At 42.1% G+C, this 26,494-nt stretch overlaps 2 protein-coding genes across 3 annotated transcripts in view; both read right to left on the bottom strand.

The window, feature by feature from the left end:
• Positions 1-9,415, bottom strand: part of DERA (deoxyribose-phosphate aldolase) — a 97,988-nt gene extending 88,573 nt beyond the window's left edge. Inside the window, exon 1 of one of the 2 annotated variants that reach the window (XM_074983742.1) lies at positions 9,285-9,415. In XM_074983742.1, the coding sequence (XP_074839843.1) occupies positions 9,285-9,315 (31 nt within the window). In that variant the 5' untranslated portion in view covers positions 9,316-9,415. The other variant, XM_074983743.1, reaches the window with a different exon arrangement.
• Positions 9,416-12,624: 3,209 nt separating this feature from the next.
• Positions 12,625-26,433, bottom strand: STRAP (serine/threonine kinase receptor associated protein). Its single transcript, XM_075005134.1, has 10 exons — positions 26,188-26,433; positions 24,271-24,406; positions 20,667-20,748; positions 20,362-20,434; positions 19,664-19,760; positions 18,729-18,866; positions 16,268-16,404; positions 15,331-15,480; positions 14,348-14,413; positions 12,625-13,584 (listed from the first exon to the last, which is right to left on the bottom strand). Exons 1-10 carry the CDS (start codon positions 26,297-26,299, stop codon positions 13,523-13,525), a joined length of 1,053 nt encoding a protein of 350 aa, XP_074861235.1. The 5' UTR covers positions 26,300-26,433; the 3' UTR covers positions 12,625-13,522.
• Positions 26,434-26,494: the final 61 nt, after the last annotated feature.

Here is a 26,494-nt window from a genome sequence, read left to right on the forward strand (position 1 = left end):
AGTTTAATAATCACAAGAAAACACTGTTTGATTTAAATATTAAATGGCCATCATAAAAAACCCTTCACCTTAATAATTAAGCAAACATAATGATATTTACATCCTTTGTAAAGCACTTTGACATTCACAGATGAACATCACTATATAAAAGTTCCTTATTGATATTAAATCCAGGTTTCTGCTTTCTCGTACAAGTGTGTCACAACTGCAACTCTCCACCATGCTAGCCGTCACATGGAAATGGCTCAGAAATGCCAACTATAACAATACATAGCATTTAAATAAATTAGACTATAATCCTGGTAGAAAAATCCATCCAGTCTTCCCTCCTTCTTCCACTCTCAAATGTCTGGGCAGAGGAAAATGGGCAATGTTTTGTTTAACTTCCAAGAATGCACTCTGTCCTTAGAATGACAAAGATAGCTGTTTTGAAAAGGCAGAGGATAATGTAACAATGGTATGAATGGAGAAATGGTCAGGTTTCCTAGGCTGAAGTCATAAATTTGCCACTGATTTTCTGCAGGATCTCTCACCTCTACCTGGGGCTAATCACTTAAGTTTGAAAACATGGCCTAGTCATAATGCGCCTACATATTAAGTGGCCTATTTTTTAAGTGTTGAACCCTAGTTCCCACTGACTAAAGCTCCTGAGGGAACACTGATCTCTAGATAGAAGTCAGGCACCACACAGACTCTCTCTCTCTGATTTGACGCATCCTTCTTTTTATCTTCTGCCTGTATCTTCTGTTGAAGGATGTCCCTTTTTCTTCTGATGTGGTTACCTTATGGCTGTGTCTACACAGCACTCCCCTTTCAAAGGAGGAATGACAATGCGAGAAATTGAAAATGCAGATGAAGCACTGATTTACAAATCTTGTGCTTCATTAGCATAATCTTGAGCAATCGCATTTCTGGAAGAGACTTTTCCCGAAAACAAAAACAGCCATGTAAGATGGGTTCCTTCCAACAAAAAAAATTTTGGATGAACTCGTATTCCTGAAAAAAAAGAAAGAAGAGCGACAGAGAGACAGCCATGTTAGTCTGTATTCTATCAAAACAAATAAGCAGTCAAGTAGCACTTTAAAGAGTAACAAAATAATTTATTAGGTGATGAGTTTTTGTGGGACAGACCCACTTCTTCAGATCATAGCCTCACCAGAACAGACTTAATATATAAAGCACAGAGGTCCAAAAATTGTTATCAAGGTTGGCAAATCAGAGGAGCAGAGGGGTAGCAGGAGGAGGGTGTGGGGTGGGGAAGTCAAGAGTTAGATAAAACAAAGTATGTAAAAGAATCCTTACAATGGGCCAGGTAATTGCTGTCCCAGTTCAAACCACATGTTAATGTGTCGAATTCAAATATAAATGAGAGTTCTGAGCATTCCCTCTGTAAACGACTGTTAAAGTTCCTTTTCAGTAAAGCACAGACTTTCAGGTCATTAACGGAATGGCCCACTCCATTAAACTGCTGGCTGACAGGTTTGTGAGTTTTTTTATGTCTGTTTGGTCCAACACCACATTTTACAGACCTCTCTCCTCTAATCCCACTTTGGAATTCCAAAAGAAATTACAACCACCACTTAAGGAACTCCCTGCTGCTACTCAGGACCTTATTCACTCAGAAACACCTCTCCTTTACTTAAAATATATCGATGACATCTTTATGATTTGGACCCATGGTAAAGAGACTCCAGAAGAACTCCACAGAGACTTAATCTGCACCCCGCCATCAATTTATGCCTTGACCACTCCACACGGGAGATACATTTCCTGGACATTACAGTACAAATCAATAATGGCCTGATACGTATCACACTCTACTGGAAACCCACTGACCACTATACTTACCTGGATGCTTCTAGCTTCCATCCTGTACACACAACGAGATCCATTGTTTACAGTCTAGCCCTTAAGTACAATCGCATCTGCTCTGATCCTACTGACAGAGACCAAAAACTACAAGGGCTCTACCACACATATATAAACCTGAATTACCCACCGGGGGAAGTAAAAAAAACAAATCAGCGGGGCCAGATGAATACCCAGAAACCAACTACGCCAAGATAAGCTCAAAAAAAAGCCAACAGAACACCACTGGTCATTACCTACAGCTCCCAGCTCAAACCACAGCAATGCATCATTTAAAACTTACAACCTATCCTAAATCAGGACGCCACACTCCAGAAGGTCCCAGGTGACAGGCATGTTCTCTCCTACAGACAACCTCCCAACCTTATGAGGATTCTCACTAGCAACCACAGGCTATACCACAATAATACTAATCCTGTAACTTTTCCTTGCAACAAGCCCCCTTGCCAACTTTGCCCATATATCTATTCTGGAGATATCATCACTGGACCTAACCATGTCATTCACAGAATCACAGGCACGTTCTCCTGTTCCTCAACTAACATCATATACGCCATCAGGAGCTAACAATGCCCACACACCATGTATATAGGATAAACTGTAAACACTCTTCGAAAAGAATGAATGGACACAAAACAAACATCAAAAAACTTCTAACTCACAAACCTGTCAGCCAGCACTTTAATGGAGTGGGCCATTCTGTTAATGACCTGAAAGTGTGTGTTTTACTGAAAAGTAACTTTAATAATTGTTTACAGAGGCAGTGCTCAGAACTCTCATTTATATTCAAATTTGACACATTAACATGTGGTTTGAACTGGGAAGCAATTACCTGGCCCATTGTAAGGACTCTTTTACATACTTTGTTTTATCTAACTCTTGACTTCCCCCCCTCACGCCCCACACACACTCCCCCACCCTGCCACCCCTCTGCTCTTCTGATTTGCCAACCTTGATAACAATTTTTGGTCCTCTCTGCTTTATATATTGTATCTGTTCTGGTATGGCTATGATCTGAAGAAGTGGGTCTGTCCCACGAAAGCTCATCACCTAATAAATTATTTTGTTACTCTTTAAAGTGCTACTTGACTTGCTTTTTTGTTTCGAAAAAAAATGAGGAATAAGGGTTCTTTCAATAAATTTTCCCCCAAAGGAACTCCATCTACACTGCTGTTTTTGTTTTCAGAAACGTCTCTTTCGGAAGAGCAAAACTTGTAAATCAGTGCTTCAATTGCATTTTCTATCTCGTTCATTTGTGTTCCTCCTCCAAAAGGGAAATGCTGTGTAGACATGGCCCACGTGAAAATCCCTTTGGGATTCTATGATAAATTTACAGATGGAATGGCTATCTATCAATTTACTAACCCCACAGTGAAACCAGATGAAACGAGGAGAATGTTTGAGATATGCATTACAAAATTCATTCCTCTGGGGAGAACACTTTCCAGAAAAAGTATTTTTTATTCATATGATATAGCTGTAGCCTGGGTCACATCAAACCAGACCAATGGTCTATCAAATCTACTTTCCTGTTTCCAGCAGTCTGCCTGCTTCAGTTTAATAATTAAGCCAATATAATGATATTTACAACCTTCATAAAGCACTTAAACATTCTTTGTGTACAGAAAGTGGAAAAATTCACAGACTAAGCACCGGCTCAGGGCATCTTTGGAAGCCGTGTGGGAGAGGGCCGATTCCTTCCTCCCTGATGCCAGTGACAATCAGTTAATACAAACATACAGGAAATTTATTCTGCAATTTCAGCATGTATAGCGCCAAATGGTGTAGACTGTAAAATCCTCTCGCCCATTTCAACATCTGCCTTCAGTACGTGACTCTTGCGACAAGCAAATTGCACACGCTGACTTGTGGGATTTCCCTTTTCCTGTTCTAACTGCACCTGCCCCTAGTTTTAATCAAGTAACTACCTTCTTCTTGTGTTATGGGACAATAGAAGGAAAAAGAAGAAAGTAATTGTTTTCTACATTTTATTTTACATATAATAAGGAATGGAAAACCTGCAATAAACTGAGTGACGATACGATAGATCGCATGGCATGAGGGCAGGAGTCTCACTCTCATTTCTGGAGAAGATACATGTGCTATAACCCTCGCATCTTATAAGACATTAGATGTACAAGGGACACTTTTAGCATAACACAGTGGGGAAGAACTCAAATGAAGTGTTTTAAAATTCTTTGTAAACACATTAGACCACTAGGTGTCTCTACTACAAAACACAAATTACCATCCAACAATCATATGCAGAGATAGACATGAGGAAAATGCTTTGTACTGCCACTGAAAGTGATTAACATGAGCTGGCTAAGCTCTTAGCATTCCTGCTGAGCTCTCCCATTTTGCATAGGTCTGGGAGAAAAGGTTTGTAACACTGACAGCTACTATCAGAAGAAAGCCATGAAAAAGGAGAAATGTAAGTGTCCACATATCTATTTCTTATACTTCTTACTCTGACATGAAAGCCTTCAGGTGAGCCTTGAAAGTTCTTTCTCAGCATTCCCCAGAGCGAACATGCTAGCAACAGTTAAAGCACTGCCTCCTGAATATCCACAGCTGTCCTGATTTGCTTGTTTGCATGCTGTCCCCACCTAATGCCTCAGGTGGCTATGGAATCTCCATCATAGGAGATATTTAAGAACAGGTTAGTTAGATATCTAACAGGGATGTTATAAATGGTGCTTGGTCCTTATCCAAGGGCAGAGAACTTAACTTGTGACTTCCTGAGGTCCCTTCCAGCTCTAGTATTCTGTGATTCTATAATGACTTTTATGTTAAATGATTCTGCTTGATGTTTATTTTGCATTTAAATAATTCATACATACAGAACCTGGGCAATCCAAAAAAAAAATTAAAACCGCAGCATTCTCAAGTATTCAAAAAAAAAAAACATTTCCTTTTAAAAAATATATTATATTTGTGCCCATTTTTTTCTTTAGTAAGAAATGCTGAGCACCCATAAGTCCATCATAAGGTAATGGGAGCTGCACGTGCTCAGAAATTCTGATCCTAAGAATCTGATTCAGTGCCCAAACAATGAGGCATCTTAACATTTGGGACAGTCTCTTTCGCTGCACAAGGCAGGTTTTATTTAAATGAAAAAAATGGTAATGAAATATTAATATCTTTAAGAAAGGGGTTTAAAACATTCTTCCAATATGCAAGCAGGAATATAACATTATTTTACATTTTAAATGGCATCTTTGATCCTGATGGATCCCATAGCGCTCTCCATACTGTAATCTTCCACTCAAAGTAAGTCAAGGAGGACAGGTGTCTGGGAGAGGGGAAAACAATTAATTTCAGAGGGAAATACGTGCTATAGAAATGTTTTGAACACACTTGGATGTAAATTACAGAAGACAAGGGTCATAATAAATTTATGTAGTGCTCTGCTGCTGTAGATTTCAAACCACTTTACAAACCATTATTTTGGAGTTTTGTTGGGTTTTTTTACAGTTAGAAACTAAGGTGTGCAACAGTTAAGTCACTTGGCCAAGGTCATGCAGCAAGTCATAAAAACTCAGCCAGAAATAAAAACCAGGTGCTCCTGAGTTAGTCCCATAATCGATCCACTAGACAATACCACCTCCCTAATATTCTCTTAGGCATGTGGATCTATAAGATATAACCTATTTTGTCAGGTAATATTAAAAGATCCTACATGAACAATTCTCAAAGAACCACATACACAATCCCTAGATAAGATGTGTGCATTGTGTTTTAAAAAGAACATGCAATCTGTATAATAAGGTTTGCACATATCCTCCAATACGATGGTGTGAGTCAAACAGCAGACCTTATAATACATATACCAACAAAAAGATGCCTTTTACGTAGGAATACTTGAAGAGATATTCTCATGTTACTTTCAGATACCCCAGATCATACACTAGACAAGGGGTTCTCAATCACAGGTATGCATATACTTGTCAGTACACACCCATCTCCTCCCAATCTTTCCCTAATTTTGCAACAGGCTACATAAAACACACTCATGAAGTCACTACATACTAAAATTTCATACAATGGCTTCTTTATACTGTTCCATAACTATACACTGAAATTTGAACATAACACTTATATTCCAATTGATTTATTTTAAAATTGTGGTTAAAAATGAGAAAACAACCAATTTTTCAGTAACAGTGTGCTGTACCCTTCTATATTTTTATGTTTGTTTTCATAATCACGCAGTTTGTAAGTAAGGTGGAGCTTGATGGTACACAAAACAAATCAGGCTCCTGAAAAAGGAAATATTGCCTGGAAACATTGAGAGCTGCCACACTAGATCGTGGATGATATAGTTATCATTGAGGAAGACAATGAGAAGCTAGTGAAAATGATGCAGGTGCTAAGCAAGGAAAGGAAGCGGTACGGACTGATTATGAACATCAATAAAAAAATAGTATCTGGAGATAAGGAAATAGGAAGGAAAATCAGGGTAGATGGGATTGAACCAGAGAATGTAGAGCAGTTCAAGTATCTGGGAAGCAACATAACGTATGAGCAAGAGTGTAAGAAGGAAATAGCAACTAGAATAGCAAAAGCAAGGGGGAGTTTGAAGGTGATGGATCAGATCTGGAAAACCAGAGCAATTAGCTTAGGAACGAAGCTGAGCATCTTGAAAACGTGTATTCAGCAGCATGTTGTACAGATGTGAGATATGGGAGACAACGAAAGAGTCAAAGAGAAGAATATTGGCACTCGACAAGAGTTATTATAGAAAGATCCTGGGAATAGGATGGATGCAGAAGGGCGCCAATGAGGAATTATATAGGCAGCTACTGCTGAAAGAGAACCTACTGCAGAAGACTTTACAACACAATTTACAGATATTTGGGCATATATGCATAATGAACAAAAAATCAAGACCCTGGTATTCAGCATAATGGACAGCTTGAATACGACAGGCAGACCCCACAGAGAATGGGTAGATGGTATAATAGATTTGAGGGGCTAGTCTACAGAAACTAAGCTGCTCTGCACTGGACAGGGAAAGATGGAAGGAAATAGTGAGAGTGGCATCAGACACCAATGGGCACTGAGCCCGTGGTTGTTGATGATGCTGCACTAGATCACAGTAACTCATCAGCTTGCTTGGAGGAAATGAAATATTCCAAAGAGATGGAAGGTAAAAGATAATATAATGGAGGGCAAATAAAATAAATAAATAAATACAGGTTGCACCACCGAAATCTGGGACTCTCTGGTCTGGCAACATCTGTGATCCTGCTGGACCAGGGCTCTGCTGGCCAGGAATGGGGACCAGCTGGGAGTCCGACCCAGGAACCCCAACCCAGACCCAGTAGTCACAGCTGAACTGACGACGGGGGACTGGTGGCAGCTGAGGAGATGCAGCTGGGTCCGGAAAGCACAGGCCAGGGAGCGGTGGCTGGGGATCAGCGGCTGGGGCCAGGAAGCCAGCAGACCACAGCCACAGAGTTGCAGCTGGGTCTGAGAAGCCGGTAAACCCTCCCTAGGAGTATCAGCTGGGGCTGGCAATCTGCACCTGGCCAGAAAAATCAGTAGCTGAAGCCAGGGAGCCATGGGTGGCAGCTGAGAATTGGTTGGGGCTGGCAGCCAAGAGCTGGGACCAGCAGGGGAGCATTGACTTCCCCTGGTCCAGCAAAATCCCTTGTCCAGGACCACTCAGGCCCTGAGGGTGAAGGACCAGGGAGATTTACCCTGTACTAGTAGTCTAGAGGGAAAATTTTAAACTGGGCCTTTTGTGGCTGGGGGTGAGGGGAACAGTCAACTTCCACTGTGGAAAAGAAAAATAAATGAACTAAAAAAAGTCAGTTCCTTGATTTATATATATGATGCAGTGAGTTCAAAAACATCCCCATTCTCTCACTCATCCCAGTAAGGATGGTGACAGGAACAGAGAAGAGATTGATTCAGTCAGCACCTTAAAGTCCCACAAGAGTCAAGGAAGGGAGTCCTACCATGTTTCGGGGCACTGTTGGCATGTGTCTAAAACTGTCTGGAATAGCAGTGGGGCCAACTCCTGAAATGTTTTTTATAGATCTTGCCCTACTGGGGTATTAGCTAAAGCCTAACATTCTGGAAACAGGTATTTATAAGTAAGCATTCAGTTAACAACAACAAAACATATTTCTAGCCCTCACAGTTATGGAAAAAAGCTTGAAAATGAGACCAAACCCATAATCAGCTAAAGGATAAGAAAAGGAAAATATGAATAACCCATATTTTTATGTTTTAAGATTTTTAAGCCAGTCTCACGATTTTGGGGGTCCTAACTCAGCAGATTTGACATTTTAGGGTTGGCAATACTGAAAGTGTGAAAATCAGTTTTATAATAAACACATCCCTGAGTATAACCTAGATCTGGAATCAGCCTCTGCCCTCCCCTACCATACTGTTTTACTGGTCTCTATGAGCAACTGCACCCTTGGTCTTTTCTTCACACAAACATTTATGGACAGCAAATTTTGGGCCCAGAACCCAAATTTGCTTAACCAAGAAAATAATCTGTTTCAGAAAACAGAAGTTTATAGAACAAAGGTCAGCCATGGTGAAAAAAGAAAAATACCATGTGGCACAGAGAACTAATCACTAAATTCAAAGAGCAAATTCCAAATACTGTACTTAATAATCAAAACCTTGAATAAGCCCATAGGTTTAGATATGGTCATAAAAGCTACTCATCTAACAATTTTACATAATATAAAAATTCCTTTAAAACCCATCTCCTCTCAGACAGTGCACCAGCACGAAAATCCACCATATACATTGTTAGAGAGTTATAGTTCAAACAGATAGATGTGACTCAAAGATGATCATTCCACAGCAGGGCAATGTTTGAGATTTGGAACAAAAAAAAAACTTTCAAAAAGTTTAATGGAAATGAAACTCGAAGCATGTGACACATACCCCGAGGCCAGTCTCCTACCCACCCCACTCAAGACTGCCTCCTCTTCTCTGTCTTCACTGATGAACGATTTGTGGGAATTGACACTTTCCCACCTTGACACCAACAATTCTGGAGGGATCCCTGTGTTTAACAAAGCCGGTCTTTGCCCACGAAAGCTTATGCCCCAAAATATCTGTTAGTCTATAAGGTGCCCCAGGACTTCTTGTTATTTTTGCAGACACTGACTAACTCAGCTACCTCTCTGATACTTGAATCCCCTGATTACTTCTGCTTACAAATCCCTTCCCTGAAGCCTCAGGGTGGCTTGGGGTGAGCCAGATCCTCCGAGTCCCAGCGGGCGGCTGACAGCTTCACCTCCACTCACCAGGGTGCGGAGTCAGCGCTACCCCCTAGGCACGTGCACGCTGGACAACGCCTCGGCTCTCTGCGTGTGTGGACACCACGCGCCCCGACCCCACACGCAGGCTGCCCCGGCGGGAGGATCAGCTGCTGCCCTTACCCAGCTCTGTGCCCAGGTTTCTAGCCGACATGATCAGCAGCCGGCCCGCGCTCAGAGCCCTGGGACCGAACCAGAGGGCGAGCGCGGCACTTCCGGGGCCCGCCCCTGCCCCGTTCGCTTCCTCCCGCAGGCGGGACCGGGCTCTGCCTTCGCTCGCCCACACAGGCTGGGCGGGGCTTGGCTGCTGCCGGCTGAGCCGCCCCTTCTCCTGTAGGGGCGGGCACCGGCCAACTTGGGCAGTCACACGGCGCGTTGTGTGATGGTGCTGGGTGGATCCCTCAACCTGCGAAGCAATGAACTGCTGGGGGCCTGGTAGGATAAGCGTGTTTGGGAAGGGCAGTGTCTCTTGCAGTTTGGCTGAGTCGCCGCTTGGCCCCAGCTTCGCAGGGGGCATGTTAACCAGGGCAAGGGGAGATGACTAATGAAGTGCTGCAGTGAACACGCAGCACTTCTTCATGAGGCTGATTCTCCCCCATGGCAACTTTGAAGCGCTGGCATGAGTGTAGCCACCAGCGCTTTGAAATGCCTTTACTCCTCAATGGCTGTGTCTACACTACCTCCCTGCTTCGAAGGGAGGATGGTCAGTAGGGTGTTGGGAGTTTATTAATGAAGTGCCGCAGCACTTCGAAGTACTGGTGGGTGAGCCCAGGCTAGACGCGAGCCGGCACTAGGAAGTTTAAAACTTCAGAGTTGCCGTGGGGGGGAATTTGCTTAATGAGTGCTGCATACACACGGCAGCACTTCATTAATAAATTCCCAACGCCCTACCTACCATCCTCCCTTCAAAGTAGGGAGCTAGTGTAGACAAACCCAACATTTTGACACTTTGAAGTTGCCATAGGGAAGAATTAGCTGTGTATTCACTGCACCACTTCATTAATAATCTCTCCTTGCCCTGGTTAACATGCCCCCTTCGAAGTTGAGGGCAAGTATAGACAAGCCCTTTGGGAAAAGGACAAACTAGAGGGTATCGATAATTTCAGTTAAATATTAGACCTCTAACATCGCTTCCAACTAACCAAGCTCCTGGAATTCTCCAGACTTTATGCTTCACTGTAAGTCTATAATTTCAGAGTCAGAAATCTCCACAAAGAAGTCCAGGTTAGGCAAGATGCTACTGTCTCCTCCTAATAGAGCACAGCTAGTTGTGTAATCCTATCTGGTATCTATTTTCAGTGGGTGTACAAATTTAAGTGTTTAGGCCACAGTCCTTGATTCTGGTATCTGACCTTGTAAAATCTCACTTTAAGCAGTTACAAGGACACAGGAATCAGGGCTAGAAAATTTTGAAGCAGCTCATAGATTTCAGGTAGCATTTTAAGATAATAGGAAAAGACCAATTTCAAAATGAGACTAAGGCCGTTCTGCACTTTCCTACACAAACTTTAAGGTATGAGTGTGTAAAATGATCATCTAAATTCCACTTAAAGAACATGCCTGATTTTTTTTCAGAAATTTGAAGAACACAAAATAGTTCTAATCAATGTTAGAGAAAGTTACAGGTTGAACCTCTCTAGTCCAACATAGGACCTAACTGGTGCCGAACCAGATAATTTATCCACACCACAGGAACTCAATATTGTCTAGCACATGGTTTCCCAAACTGTGGGGCATGCAGAAATTCTAGGGGGCATGATGCAACCTGCCACCCCATCATTCCCCTCACCCACAGAAAGAGCCAGCCTTTGCTTCTGGCTCTCAGCCCCTGCCATTTTACATGGGTGATCTGGTGCAGTCACTATAGAAAGCAGGCAGTGGGCAAAGACCCACGTGCAAAGGTGAGTGGGGGTGGGTTGCATGGGGGAAAGAGGATGAGGCAGATGGGGAGCTGGGGCTGCCAGACTCAGAAAAGAATGGCATAAGAACGGGGGCAGGTGGTGCCTAGCTTTGTGGGAGGGGAGGGGCGGGGCTCAGGCAGGCGGCTTGTGGGGCTTGGGTGGTTGCTCAGCTTGTAGAATTCACAGGGATTGAGGGGGGCTGGCTCTGGCATCACAGGACTCAGGTGGCTTGGGCTGGCAGGTATGTGGCTGGCCGAGGCAGCATGGGGTATGGGCCTGCAGCTGGAGCAGGCGGCTGGCCCCAGCGGTGTGGGGCTCGGGCAGGTGGCTCTGGCAGTGCAGGTCTCAAGTGGGCAAGGCAGCTGGCACAGGCAGTGTGGGCAGTTCAGGCAGCTGGCACAGGGTTCAGGCAACTGGGGCTGCACCAGGCTCCGGCAAGGGGCCAAGGAAAATGATTTGTGCTTATTTTTAATTTGAAATAACATTTTTATGTCAAGTTTTTATGCTTATCGTAAATTACTAATTGAATTTTTTGTTAAAAGGGGTTGGATGATGGTAAAAGAAGAGATAGGAGGGAGTGATGCTGAAAAGTTTGGGAACCACTGATCTAGCATTATTACAAACACTGCCACTAGGCTCTTAGAGGACATTTAAGGGTAAAACTGAGCTATATAACAGCACGGAACACAGAGCCAGGACTTGGAGCTATCAACAAATTTTATGGGACCATAGGAAATTTAGCCCCACCAATTAAGTGGACATCCAGCTAACTAAAATCATGCCAGACCATGGACATTGCCAGAAAGTGCTGGCACAGAGAGGGTCAACCTTTAATAGGAGCTGCCTGATTTTTGAAAAGTATGGACACCTAAGTAGCTTCCAATGAACTCAGCTCTTTCGAAAATTAGGCTGATGCTTAAACATGATTTCAGATATCTAATTTTATACTTCCAATTTAAGATCTTAGCCTTGAGTCTATTTCCAGCCCTACCATTAATTCCATGTAGCTGCGGACATGACTCTGTACCAAATTTCCCCTCATCTACAGTGAAGTATTACTTACTTTTGTAAAGCCTATGTTAGAGTCAGTAGTTTTACCACCATATTGGGTGGCTCCTACCACTATACAATATGAAAGACAAAACAAGCAGCCATACCAATTTGACTTGAACTCTTAAGAGGTTTTATAAAAATTAACTGCACATACTTTTTTAAATTTCCTTTAAATCTTAACAAGTACAATAAACCTCCAGTATTTCTTTGGAAGGAGCCATTTTGATAGTTTTAAGAAATGCAAGTCTGAATGCCAGAACAGAAAATGTTTAAAATTCTCATTCCCATAATATGAAACACGCATTTTGGTTCACTTAGAATTTATTTGGCAGATTGTAACAGCAAGAAGACTGATTTGTCAAAAGCTATTTCTCCTGAAGCCACATAATTTGATAAGTGATGTCTTCATTACCTCCCAGAAAGGAAGAAAGTTGTGGCTATCAGTATGCTGTACACACATGCACTACAAAAATGAAAGTTATACAATATGAAATAAAGTGACATTAAAATTTAGGTATAGCAATAACATGGCTTTAATGAAGAAAAATATTGTTTATATTGAAGGAAAAGAGAAACTTATTTTGTAAGCCACTTTGGATGACTAAACGCATGCTCTGTACATATCCACTCTAAAAGAATATGGACAGGCTCTGAAACAAATTCTGATGTATAACCAAGTATTTCCACAGTACATATTTCAGATGTTTCAAAATTTGAAGTTGTCAAGATTCATTTTAACCAAATATAAAGAAGAAAAGATACAAGACTTGGGAAGCATGGTACCTATCAACCACTATTCCAGAGACTTGAAGATGAAAATCTTGTTTCTTTTTCCTCTTTGTATTACACTAAAAAAGGGATACTAATAAGAACTGGGCAATAACTATTCCTTTTCTATTCCATGAACCCAATGTTAACAACATTAAAATATGAATCTCTTGTCAAGGAATTTTATTTAGACAACTGAAAGCAAGTTCAGAAGTGGTGTACAATGAAACAGAAAAACTGAACCAAATATTTCAGCATATAATCTCTCCTTTACAACGACAGCCAAATCTTTCCAATTTTCAGAAAAAATATTGGTAAAGGCCATTACATTTTTCTCCTCTGTAATAAAGAAAAACACACTACAGTAAATCTAATTGAAATTGGAAAGACTGTATCTTGGCTTGCACGCTTCATTCAAAAAGACAGTAGGCAGCTGTGCTGAAATATAGCAAAACTCTACTACTTGTCTTTTTCAATACTCAGTTCTCTTATGGATACCACCTAGCCAGGTCCAACACATTCTCATCAATTACTGCCCATCTTTGCCTTATGTAGAGAGCGCACTCTGGAAGGCTGCTGCTTATCACTGTTTGCTTGGTTTAGTCTCTATGTCCATTTGTTGCATAACAGCTGTGATGGTCAAGCCTTAACTTCAGGAGTTGAGCTGTACATGGAATCTGAATTTTCAGAGGCAAGGTCTTCTGTGATTAAAATAAGAAAAATATTTTTAAATTTCACCTTAGATACAGAAAATAGCCATCTTAGCAGGACTTCAACCCATCTTTAAAATTAAATCTTTTCCGAAAGGGTGTGTCTACACTTGCATTCCTCTTTCGAAAGAGGCATGCAAATGAGGTAAATCAAAATGCAAATGATATAAATTTGCATATCTGCACCTCATTGCATATTCTAATTTTGAAAGAGCTTCTTTCAAAAGAAGAAAGCCAGTGTCGACGCTGCTCTTTCAAAACTAAACCCATCTTCGAAAGAATACTTCTTCCCTTTATTTAATGGGAAGAAGGATTCTTTCAAAGATGGGGTTTACTTTTGAAAGAGCAGCATGGACACTGGCTTTCTTCTTTCGAAAGAAGCTCATTTGAAATTAGAATATGCAAATAGTGTGTTGAATATGCAAATTTCTCTCATTTGCATTTTTATTTGCCTTGTTTGCATGCCTCTTTCAAAAGAGGAATGCAAGTGTAGACACACCCAAAATGTTTTCCTACACCCCCTTCAAAACAGTTTGCAAGATTACATGCAGTTCTACAATTTTCCTCTTTTTTTTAAAATGTTTGGCTATTCATACATGTTCTCAGGAAAACAGTTTCAGGGATCTATCTTGTGAACTTTGAAAAGCATCAGTAAGCTGACAGTATCCACAAAACCTAAAGGAAACATTATATAGATTAAGCCTCTGGGATTAGTTCTGAAAGGGTTAGGTGTATTTGAATATCAATACATTACCTATCTCCTCTTCTGCAGTTCCTGGAAGGCTGAGTCTTGCTTTTGCTGCCTCTCCACCCTCCTCTTCTATGAAAAACAAAAAATTTAACTGTGTTAGTATTAATGTCCATTGAGTCAAACTGTGATAAAAGATCACAACTGTTATTTTAAGTAATAAAAAAAGTTTCTCTTAAACCTTGTTGAGTGGTGGAGATGCAGCTGGTAAACAATTCCCATTAATGGGAGTTTTGCATCTGACAAGGCATTTTGACTGCTGGATTTATTATCGCATTTTTTTCAAATTCCCTCAATATTGTAATACCTCCCTTTGCTTCTCTACTTATGCGCATGTGTTCTACTGTCCTGCCCTTGCTTAAATTACTGAAAAAACAATGTTTTACATGTTATTTCAGTCTTATTTCACATTTCTCTAGCACCGAAGGAAAAACTCCACACGAGACTATTTTGTAGAGAATATTTACTGAAAAAGCATTATCAGATTAGCTTATTGGTTTAAGTGCTTAATTTTGTAGCTACAAAAAGAAACAGTGAGGTTTTGTGTAATTAAATTGATTGGGTCTGATATAGAGATTATTAAAGGAAAAGTCAATCTGCATGCAATTCTGGCAGACCTGACTTTTAACTAGCAACTATTTGTACAAAAGACTAACTAAGGCTACATGACTGTTTCTACTTCAGGATACATTTGCATCCCAAAAGAGAAACTGCGTGGCCAAACACTGAGTTAAAATTAGCAGGGCTATATCAAGCAGGTACTTTGTTCCTAGTAACCCTTGTTGGATGAAGGTTACCGGGAAGTATGAAATAGCCTCTTCCATCAAAACCCGGTGCAGTATAGCCCACACTGGGTTTGAAAAAAGGGAGCTTGAAGTAACGTATGCAATTTGCACACCACAAAGCTGCGTAGATTATTTACAGCTAGGAGCCCTAGTCTTTGACAAGTTATGATGAAATTCCGTTTTACCCACACACAAAGTTCTTACCAGGAATTACACATTTCCAAAGACCATACGTTTTCCCTACTGTTGTCTGCCATAGTCTTAATGTTCCATCTTCAGAGCCGCTAGCATACAACTCCCCATCCGGGCTAAATCTCACACAGTGAATGGGACCAAAGTGACCTTTGTAAGATTCTATAAGAAAATAGTTTTGGCACAGTGTTAAATTTCAAATCTTAGGTAACAACTAGAATAAAACTACAAGTGAAGAGCGGACAGGATGGAAGAGGGATTTTTTTGTTTTTAAATACAGGAGCTTCTCCAAAGGTTTCACATATATCTTCTGAAATCACAGAGTACAAACTACAATTGCACTCCAGTGAGCTTGAATTTTGGTGCCTATTAAAATGTACTACTGAATTAAAAACTAACAAGTTAATAACCAAGTGCTATTCAGTTCCATTTACACTCTTGTATAAAGCAAGCATACCAATAAATGAGGCACGAGTGTCATGAGTGCCCATCAGGCTCTTTCATCCATCCTTCTGGCGATATCCATTATTCTAAACTTGTATGGTATTAGAATTGGCAAGAGTCTTTCGGATGCTTTAAAAACAAGTTCAATTTGCGAAAAACAGATAAAGAACCATGGAGAAGCAAACATGTGCCGTCCATACAACCAAATGAAATGGTATGTTATTTTTTGCATAGTCAGTCAGAGAATGACATGCCACTTGATACTCTATCTTCAGTTTACACTACCATTTACATCAATACTGATCTGACTGTTAGATTTCTACCAGAGTGGATAGCTGCTTATTCCAGACCATTCTGAAAGCATTACGTAAGCTTTGTCGGTGCCAGAGACTACAAGGTGTATTTTTTAGACTCAAAATTTAGACAGCATTCCTTTAAATATATAACAAATGTGTTCTTAATGACAGAGCTAAATCTGAACACACATCAAAACTGGAAAACTTACCTAGTTCTTCTCCTGTATTATAATCATATTTATAAAGCTTAAAGTCTTCACCACCAGCAACAAGACATTCTTTCTCAGGGTGAAGGGATGCAGAGTTGACTGTAGCAGGAGCATCAAATGATTTAATTTGCTCCAGGCTAAGGGAAAATTTTTGTTAATACAATGTAAGTTTCTACAAAACAGTGCCATAAGCCTATCATTCTAGTAAAATGTTATGCTGTCCCTATAAATCACAGCTATATCCTAAAAATACTGTTTACACTGTAAGCCTGAAGATGGTAAATTCGCATTCCACTAAGATAAAGACAAGCTATTAGACCGTAACATTTTGTGACCAATGCCTCACTTATTTTATGAACTGTGGCAATTGTTTCGTATAGTTGTGCACCACAAATAGCCAACTTCAGATGCTTATTTGAAGTTAATCATATCAAATTAAAACTAGTTTTATTCTATATGTTATACCTCCAAAAACAATATTTGCTGCATGATGATCTTGCATAGCCAAACTAATCATCTTTTTTGACTTGTCCTCCAATTATTTTGTCTCATTTTACATTGTAAACTCTTGGACTCCGATACCTTTTATTTATTCGCTAGCTTTCTTCAACAACGAGCTAATGAAAAATTTGTTAGGAAGTAGTCCTTTATCAAAAAGGCTTCTTAAACTGCAAGCTCAGCAGGACATGGAGCATGTCTTCCTATGGGTTTGCACATAACTGAGCCCTGATCCGAATGGAGGTATTATATAGAGAAACCAATACAAACAGTAATTCTCAACAAGAGCATTTATAATCACTATACACTAATCCTCAAGGTATGCAAGGGCTGTGTTCCATGTAGCTCTTGCATATCTTGAATTTCGTGTACCTCGGGTGGGGGGTGGGTTGGGGCCCTGAGAGGGGGCAGGGAGGTTAATCTGGGGAAGGTTAGGGATGGGGGGGCAGGGCAGGTTGAGAATGCGGTTGAGCCAGGGCATGCAGGGGGATGGACCTGCACACCAAGGGGTTGGGGCAAGAGTTGAGCCTGGCCAGGGGGTTGGAGTCAGGGCTGCGACAGTGGTGCATACAGTGTTTGCAGCTAGAGTCCTGCATGCAGGTTGAAGCTGGAGCCCCATGTCTTTTGGGGGGGTGGGGGGGTTGGCTGGGGCTGCGGAGGGTTGGGGGCGTTGAACAGGGTGAACTGGGGCAGGGGTGGGTTGAGCTGGCAGGGGGTTTAGAGCCCCTGTGCACACCACCAGTGGCTGACAGCTGGAGTCCCAAGTGTGTGTGGTGGGGGGGTCAGCTGGGACCACGGGGGGAGGAGTTAAGCAAGGCAGGGATGTACTGGTGCAAGGTGGTTTAGCTGGGGCGGGGGGAGCCATGCAGCATGCCAGAGGCTGGGAGGAAGAGCCCCACATGCGGGCTAAAGCTGGAGCCCCATGTGTGCAGTGGGGAAGGGGGTTGAACAGGTGTGCACCTGAGTTGGGGGCCGTCTGGAGCCCAGCACGTCCTGAGTCAGCTGCATGGCAGGTGGGGTAAGCTGGGACCACAAGGGAGTTGGGGCACAGGAGTTGGAGCCGAGTCTGTGAGGTTGGAGGGGAGCCCCAGGCATGCAGCCAGAGGCCCCTGCTGGGCGAGGTGAGTTGGGGCCATGGGGGTGGGGGGAGTTGGGGTGATTAAGCCGGCGGGGGTATTTAACAGGGGTAAATCAGCTATCAAGCAGCACTGCTTTGGGAAGCAGGGGGGAAATGGGTTTTAGCCCGCCATGCTGCCCACAAGGGCAGGCAGCTAGGCAAGCTAAAAGCCTTCCCCCTACCTTCCCATAACAGTGCTTAGCACTGCTCTAGGCAGGCAGGGGGAAGGGGATCTTAGCTTGCCTAGCTGCTTGCAGCTGCAGCTAGGCAGGCTGAGAGCCCAGCAGCTTCATGTTGTGCGAACGTGAAGCTGCCTAAAATGAGGGTTACAGTATGAACTCAGGATCAACCGCATATGAGCAGGGTTGCGTACTCTGAGACCTTACTGTACTCATGTATTGCAGTGGTGATTTTATATGTCTATTAGTTGAGGTGCATGTATTAGGAAGTCTGATTCTGAACTGATTGAGTAGTTCACAGCCCCCAAGCTCAGGCAGATCTTTGCCTCTCTACCATTGTTCCCAAAAAGATGCTCATCACTACAAACTGAGGTGGTTTAGTGCTACATCCTTTGTGTGTGATGAAGTCTAGATGGTGACCTGAAAACAACTGTTAGCTGGTAATGACTTTCAAGTGATTTTTAAAAGTAAAGATGAAGGTCTATGACCCTTTATTTGGGAAAAGCAAGGGCAGAAAGAAGAAAGGGATGGAAGGGATTAATGTTGGTTCCATTAGTGTGGCACAACTAATCTCCCACAAGCCTACTGCCTCAGTGTCATCTATTACCACTCCCACCTGCCCCACAGCCCTCTTTACACTTCTGAAGATTTCATGTTGCACACTCACGTCTCTGCACTATGAAAAGCAATAGTCTTCCCATAGGTTATCACCAGTATCTCCCCCTCAGGAACATACTCCATGCTGCTCACAGACATTGCTACATTTATTGCTTTTACTTCAGTCATTGTATTCCGGTCCCAGAGGCTGTTGAACAAAGACACTTAAAATTACTTGAGTATACTGAATTATTTTCATTCATATCAACGTAAGGCTTTGGGAGTTACAAATGTTACCTAAACAAAGTCGGTTCTGCAGGCCTTCTGGATTGTATGACATGCTTATCTTAAGCATGACCATACCATACTCAAACTACAGTGACTTCTGGAGCAGAATGCATCAACCATTCTGCCACAGCAACACTAAATGCTACTTACAGGATTAAACTGGCCTGGTGGTTTCTGTTAGCTGGCCAGAGGTGAAGAATTCTGTACACAATCTGTAATGCCCTGAGCAATCCAACTTCCAAATTAACAATTTATGATCAGGAATTCAGCCCTGTCCTCCACCAGGAAGCGGTAAGTTTTCCAGTAGAGGGGGCGGGGGGTGGGGAGGGAGAGAGAGGGAAAGAGAGAGAGAGATACCACAGACTGGTGCTAATATATACACATGGTATCTTGGGCTTAATTTATAGCAAATTACCTTTCTAAAGTTGTGGTTTTACTAACAGTCTAAATTATAAAGACACCAAATGCAATTTTGTCTATGACTGCAAACTGCCAGCTCTCTGGCCTCTGCTAAATTCTAACTCCACCTAACACAGTATATAAAAATGAGGGATCTCACACACACAGTATTGAATTTTATATACTTAAGTTATAAAAAGAATCTGAGGTCTAAATAACACCATATTTTTGATATAACCTCAAAAGCCAACTGTACCCAAATACACTTATCTGCAGAGACAACATTTTTAAAAATGTTTGAATGTTACTGTTTCTTACCGGACAGTTTTATCATCAGCTGAAAGGATTTGTTTGTCATCACTGCTCCATAAAGCCTTTTTAATACCAGAAGTATGTCCGCTGATCACTTGTGGTTCTTAAGATTAAAACACAGATCTTAGTATAGAGGGACAAAGCAAAAACAAAAAACCTACTACTTAAATCAATGAACAAACCATTTCACCTCGTTTGTAAGTCATTATAAATTATCAGTTGTCAGAAATCAGTAAACGGGATTGGGCTAAAAATACTGGCAAGTTGTTATGAGTGTATTTATTTTCTTTACCTGATGTAATTCCAGAAGTGAGCGACACAGGGCAAACTGAGGCTACAGCCAAACTACAGTGGAATATCGACCTGCTCAGGTTCAATCTTCTGGGGTTTCATTTTGTACATGCGTAATATGACGCTCCCAGGGAGTTAATGTTGACTCCTGTACTCCTCACAAGAGGTGAGGAATAAGGAAGGTTGAAAGAAGAAATGTTCCTGTCGACCCTCTGCCATGTGGACAGACACAGAAGTCAACTACATATAAACTGATTTGAGCTATGCAATTGGTGTAGCCAAAACTGTGTATATGTGGTCAACTTCTATGTCTAGTATACACATAGCCTGACTTGCCTACACAAAGTAACAAACTGAATTGTGTGCAACTTTACAAAACGAATGCATAAGCAGGATACGAAAAGCAGACTAACCTGCTTCTGGCTTGCTCAAGTCATAAATACGCAACAATTTATCTTGTCCACCAGTCAACAGATAATTACTGTCCTGAAATAGTCAGAAATCACAGTGAGTCAGCTTTTTATTAAAAACTAAAAAGTTAATTTTACTATGAATCTTACTATAGCACTTTGTAGTAATGTACTTAAAATACTGACTACATTTAAAAGAAAATAAAAAGTTTACCCAAAGCTCTCCCTGACAAAGCTTAAAGTGTAAGAAAACAAGGACAGCAGTTACAGCCAACTGTTTATCTCCTAACAAATAAGATTTTTCATACCTCAGTAAAATCCACAGTCTTGACAATATGTTTGTGAGCCAGTGTGATTAGTTCATCCCCCGAAACAGCATCCCATACTTTGCTGAAAGACACAAAAGTACAAGTGTGGGTTTTGTAAACCAAGACTGACTTTATTAAAACTAAGTTGGCCGTTCTGGTTACAGTGATATTTCCCAGATAGATACTGCCTAACCAGCGAGCAATGGCAAAACCGAATGTTAAAACAAAGATTTGCAGGGGTGTAACAAAATCATTAACTGTGGTATTCCACATAAATTGCAACATAATTAAGGATTATAAACGATACCTTAATTATCTGAGTAGGTTACTATGCTATTGAGTCTGCTCATCCATAAAACAGACAATCCAGCTTGACAGTATTAACTGCCATTCTTCCCTTTGTACTGTTACCTTGTGGTAGAGCAGCTCTTGTGTCCTAATGACTCTCAGATCTGTATCATCTGGAGTTGTGTACTCATGATAGGGCCACCCTTGGTGAACAGCTCTGAGGAGGTGTTCCACACAAAGCATGGCCCAAACTTCAAAATAACCTGTTCTGCAGTTGGGTCTTGAGAAGACAAGTCAGTTCTGTGCTGCTGCAAAGGTGGGTGAAGGCTGCAGCAGGACTGAGGCCTCCAGTTGCCTCTGACTTCAGTGCCACAGCTCCCAGAGCTCCTTTGTCTCAGGTTTTGTGAGCATACTACCATGCACTGATTTCTCCATGATAAAAGATTTCATATGTAGGCCCCTGCCAAGGGTGTGAACATCTCCCACTAACACTCACCCTCAGTGATGAATAAGTAGTAGTGGGGACAGAAGTGGGGACGTCTAGCAGACCTTAGTCACAAATCTGTATGCAAGTGGAATGCTGGTCATCTTGAGCTTGGACTTGTGAGACAGAAGCACAAATCGACAATGGCTGCTGTTACCGAGTGACCCCTTTCAGAATTACTGCTATTCACCAGGAATGGGAAAGGGACTAGAAAAGATTCTCACAGGTTGTCTCAACCTCCTACCTTCCTTGGCTTGATGACTTTACCTACTGTGAGAACATAAAAAGCAAAGTAATGAAGCTCACCACTTGGAATGTTTGCACACACTCATGGATTCCCTGAGTGGTGACTGTGCTGAAAGAAGTGTTACGACAGCTAGAATATTTGATGTCATAACTTGCAATACTGCTGCCCTAAATTAGACCTATCTGGCCAATAAAAGCCAGCAAAGATGGAACTGACTATACGTTCTTTAGAAAAGAAAAATTATCTGAACAGGCACATATTCACGGGGTGAGCTTTTCCCTCAAAACAAGATCACTAGCCACTTTTTAGAATTCTCTATAGGTATTAAACATCTGAAGACTATTAATCTTAAGCTTAGTAACAACCAGTACATCATAGTCACACCAACTCTTGATGGAAAAAAAAAAAGTGCTGTTTTTACTGTGGTCTTGATGCAGTCCTAACTGACACAGCCAAAGAAAACAAGTTTCACGCATGCGCGAAATGCCATGTTCTGGAATCAGTGTCGAACCCAGAACTCCTTGCGAACTGCAAGGATTAAGAAATGTCGGCCAGAGGAGCACGTCCGTTGACACTTTGCAGTGAAGACAAAGACCAATGTCAACGGCTGCAAAATCAGTTTTAGGTATGCAATTGGCATAACTAAAATTGCGCAGCAGCAGCTGACATTCCTGGTGAGAGGGTACATGTAGCCTCAGACTAGACAAAGCAAGATGCCAGGTTCACATAGTGCTGCTGTGGCAGTCTTCAAAACTGATGGACTGGCACTCCTGCAAAAACTTTATCAACTTCTTAGAATTTGAATTAAAGAAATTCCACCTAACTTAAAGAATGCTAACTTTGTGACCATTTTTAAGAAAAGAGACAAAGCAATGTGAGGGAGTTACCAAGGCCTTGTCCATTGCTGGGAGGATTCTTGCTCATATCCTTTTGAGCCATTTCCTCCCTCTTATCAAAGACGTCCTTTCAGAATTCCAGTGTGGTTTCACACAGCCTCAAAGCACCACAGGGATTTTGTTGCACAACAGAGCCAAGAAAATTGTAGAAAATACCACTAGTCATTATTTATGGCACTTATTGGCATATCTAAGGCTTCTGATCCCAAATCTAGAGATTTATGGAAGTTGCTGTCTAGGTTGAGCTGACCACTGAAGTTTATTCACATTCTCAAGCTACTTCATAATGGGATGATTACCCCCATCCTGTAATGGGCTGGAGATAAAGCCATTCAACATCCACACTGGTGTTAAGCAGAGCAGTGTTACTTCCCCAAGCTCTTTCCCTCCATCCCCCACTTCCCCGATCTATCTTGATAGGATAATAGCATTGCACAGATGACCAGCGTTTCAACTTGTGGCACCTTCATTTTAAAACTAAGGTTCTAAAACTATTACTGTTGATCTTAAGTATGCTGACGACTGATTCCACGCACACAGCAAGGCTGACCTGCAATGCATCCTAGATCTTTTCTCAGACACCTATCATAGCCTGGGACTTTGCTTCTACATTGGGAAAACTAAGATGGCTGCATCAGCCTGCCCCAGGAAAAGTTGGCCCCTTCTGCAAATTGCCATCGGTGGTGAACTCCTGGAATACTTGGAGTATTTCCCTTACTTAGCCACCTCTCCCAGGCAGCCATATTAGGTGGAGATTGTACACAGGATCTGTTGTGCCAGTGCACCCTCAGAAAACGTGCTCTATTTGTGCTTTTATTGACAGATTTGCAGACGGAAACTAAGATGCTGGTTTACAATGCAGTGGTTCTCCCCACTCTTCTTTATGATTGCGAGCCATGGATGACAAACTGCACCCATCTAGAGTGGTACGGGCAGCTCTGCCATAGGACGACTCTCCATATCAGATGGGAAGATCACTACACTAAATGCCAGCATACTCTCTGCAGCCAACATCACCAGTGTTGAATTATGGAACACCAGTTTTACTGGACTGGCCTTTGTGTGCGGTTGGCTAATATTTGTCTTCTAATGCAAATCCTTTTTTCTCAAGCTAGTCATGGTAAGAGAACTTGCATAGAGACAGAGGAAATCCTACAACACCCTGAAAGTCTACCTCAGAAGGCATCAACCTCACAAATTAGGAAGACCTGGCAAGCAACAAATTGAAATGGTGTTGCATCATACATCAAGCCTCAGCCTGTTCTGAAGAGAATCAAGTTGCTCAACCGGCTAAAAAACAGCAGAGAAGAAAGGAAGGTGTATAGTATACCAGCCACCAGTTGTGCTCTTTTTCCAAGCAATTACCTGTTGTACACGTATAAATGTCTTCAGAGCACAGCTTGGACTCCTCAACTATCTTAAGTCTCATCAATTACAATTTCCCCCGCATCAGTCAGCATCATCATATTAAGAGACAAACAAGGATGACAATTACCTGCCATTACTGTACTTCGATAAAATATCAAAAACCTAAAATTTCTAAACTTTCAAGGTAGACTTCTGTAACTAGTGATTTAATAAAGAACAAATACATGAAACAACTTACTTAAAACAGCAAATTGAGGAAAACATAGTATCACAAAATGATATGAAAACGCAGTGAAATTTCAGTGTTAAATCATTACTTACGCTGTAAAATCTGCAGCTGCTGTAGCTGCTTTAGTGGCATCCTTATTCAGAGTGGCACCCCAGACAGCACCTTTATGACCTAGAAAAGTTCCAATCCAATCCCCCGTGTCACCCTGGCGTAGCATAGGTTTACCATCTAGGCAAAAACAGATGAATTTTCAGATAAAACAATTTTTTTTTTAAATTCACAGCAAACACAGCTCTAATGAAACAGTCTAATTCACACTACTATTACAAAAAAAGAATACTGGCATTGGAAATGTGACATTTTTGAAACACTACATTTTGTTGCCACTTTAATTACAGCTAAAAATTTAATTTTGCAACTTTCTATCTAGGGACTGTTTCTAGCTAACAGAATGGGGCCACAATTTTGACTGGGGTCTTTAGACACTACTGCAATAAAAATAATACAGCTTTTCTGTGTTCTGGTCCTTTTACTAATTAGCAATTTTCTTTCACTGTACACTTGTTTTAGTTTTATTACATTAGCACCTACTTTTGAGGCCAACAATGCTTACAGAAAGTTTCATACATAAATTGCTTCTCAGATACATGTAACAGATGTAAAAATAAAGCAGAGCTAGAAAGTTTCATTGTAGACAGAAATACAACCCACCACTGAATAAAAGATCCAGGAAGCCCTCTCAAAAAAGGCGATCTGTAGATAAACAAAAAAGTAGGTGCATATATTTGGTGGGAGACTGGTGTCTTTATTTTTGGAAAAATGCCTTGCTGAAATAATATACTGCAATATGAATACTTTATGTTCAATTACAGGCCAGTTAATTTACTTGAAAAACATCTCTTTTCATCGCTGTCTACCATAAAGAAAGTGCAGTGAAGGGGGCTGGGCTCACATATACTTGCAAAATTGTATATTTGCCTAGTGATCGTGCCTAATTTAAGAATTTAAAACACCAACTAGCGAAATGTAACGTTCTCTGGCCCTTAAGATGGTGTGGGAACTGTTAAGATGTGAGCTGAACATAACTCAAACAGATAATGGGGTAATGACTCTCCAAGTATACAGCGAGCCTGAAATAAGTATCAACTGTTAGTATTCTTTCCAATTTGCTAACACTTCAATCTGAGCTTGCTGCAAAAATATCAGCAACTGGGTTTGTACCACAGATCTAAGTTTACAAGAAATAAGCATTACCACTGCATAACAAACAGCTGTACTGAGATGTCAAACCGAGATGATGCTTACACAAATGCATGTGGTGGGGTGGAGTGTGACACAATACCACCCAAACAGTCTTACTCCCAAACTGACTTCTGGGACTGCCTCTATCCAAGATGAACAACAAGAAGTCCTGTGGTACCTTATAGACTAACAGATATTTTGGAGCATAAGCTTTCGTGGGCAAAGACCTGCTTCATTAGGTGCATCTGATGAAGCAGGTCTTTGCCCCTGAAAACTTATGCTCCAAAAATCCTGTTAGTCTATAAGTTGCCACAGGACTACTTCTTGTTCTCAAAGATACACACTACCACGGCTACCCCTCTGATACTCTATCCAAGATGGGCCAACCCAACACCTACCCTGGGCACAGGTCAAAGCATCAGCAGGTTTTTGCCTCCCACGCGAGAACGAGGAGCACGTGTGTTTGGGTCTCCCCCTCGTCACCTGCCTGTCCGTTTCCACAGCGCAGCGTACACCCAATCAGAGTGGAGAAGGGAGACGGGTGTCGTCTCCTCAGCCACCTTCGGGGCTCAGGCACCAGAGAGGGGCCGCACATACACCCGAGAGCAGAACAGAAACAATCGACCCGGCGGCCCCTCCCGAAAAGGGCTGCTCCCCTTGGTGCCCAGCCACAGGAGCCCCACTCAAACACACATACACCAGGCGCCGACTAACGGCAGGAGGGCGCTGCCGCCGGGCCCCTCGACCTGCAGGCGCCCCGAGCTCACCCTTGCAGGCGCTGATGAGGAAGTAGCCGTAGGGGGTGATGTCGCTGAAGGCCAAGTCCACCACGGGCCGCGTGTGCCCGGAGCACGTCAGCGGGGTCTGCCTCATCGCCATGGCGGGGGACGGCTCCTCCGGGGAGGCTGAGGGCGGGCGGAACGCGGCGCGCTTGGCGAGAGCAAGACGCCAGACACGCGCAGGCACGGGACGGGAACACGAGCTAGGCCGAGCGGCCGGACTAGGTAGGAACAGGAAACAGCGACAGCGGAAGTGACGATCAGTCGGAAGTGGGTGCCGCCGGAAGCTACGTTT

The sequence above is a fragment of the Carettochelys insculpta genome, chromosome 1 (assembly GCF_033958435.1).
Source record: "Carettochelys insculpta isolate YL-2023 chromosome 1, ASM3395843v1, whole genome shotgun sequence".
In the NCBI taxonomy this organism is placed as follows: Eukaryota; Metazoa; Chordata; order Testudines; family Carettochelyidae; genus Carettochelys; species Carettochelys insculpta.

Coding starts and splice junctions, on each gene's coding strand:
- STRAP (XM_075005134.1), bottom strand. CDS start 26,299: ATGGCGATGAGGCAGACCCCGCTGACGTGCTCCGGGCACACGCGGCCC. Junction 24,407..26,187: donor CCTCATCAGCGCCTGCAAGG/GTGAGCTCGGGG, acceptor GTTTTTGCCTAG/ATGGTAAACCTATGCTACGC. Junction 20,749..24,270: donor GCAGCTGCAGATTTTACAGC/GTAAGTAATGAT, acceptor TGTGTCTTTCAG/CAAAGTATGGGATGCTGTTT.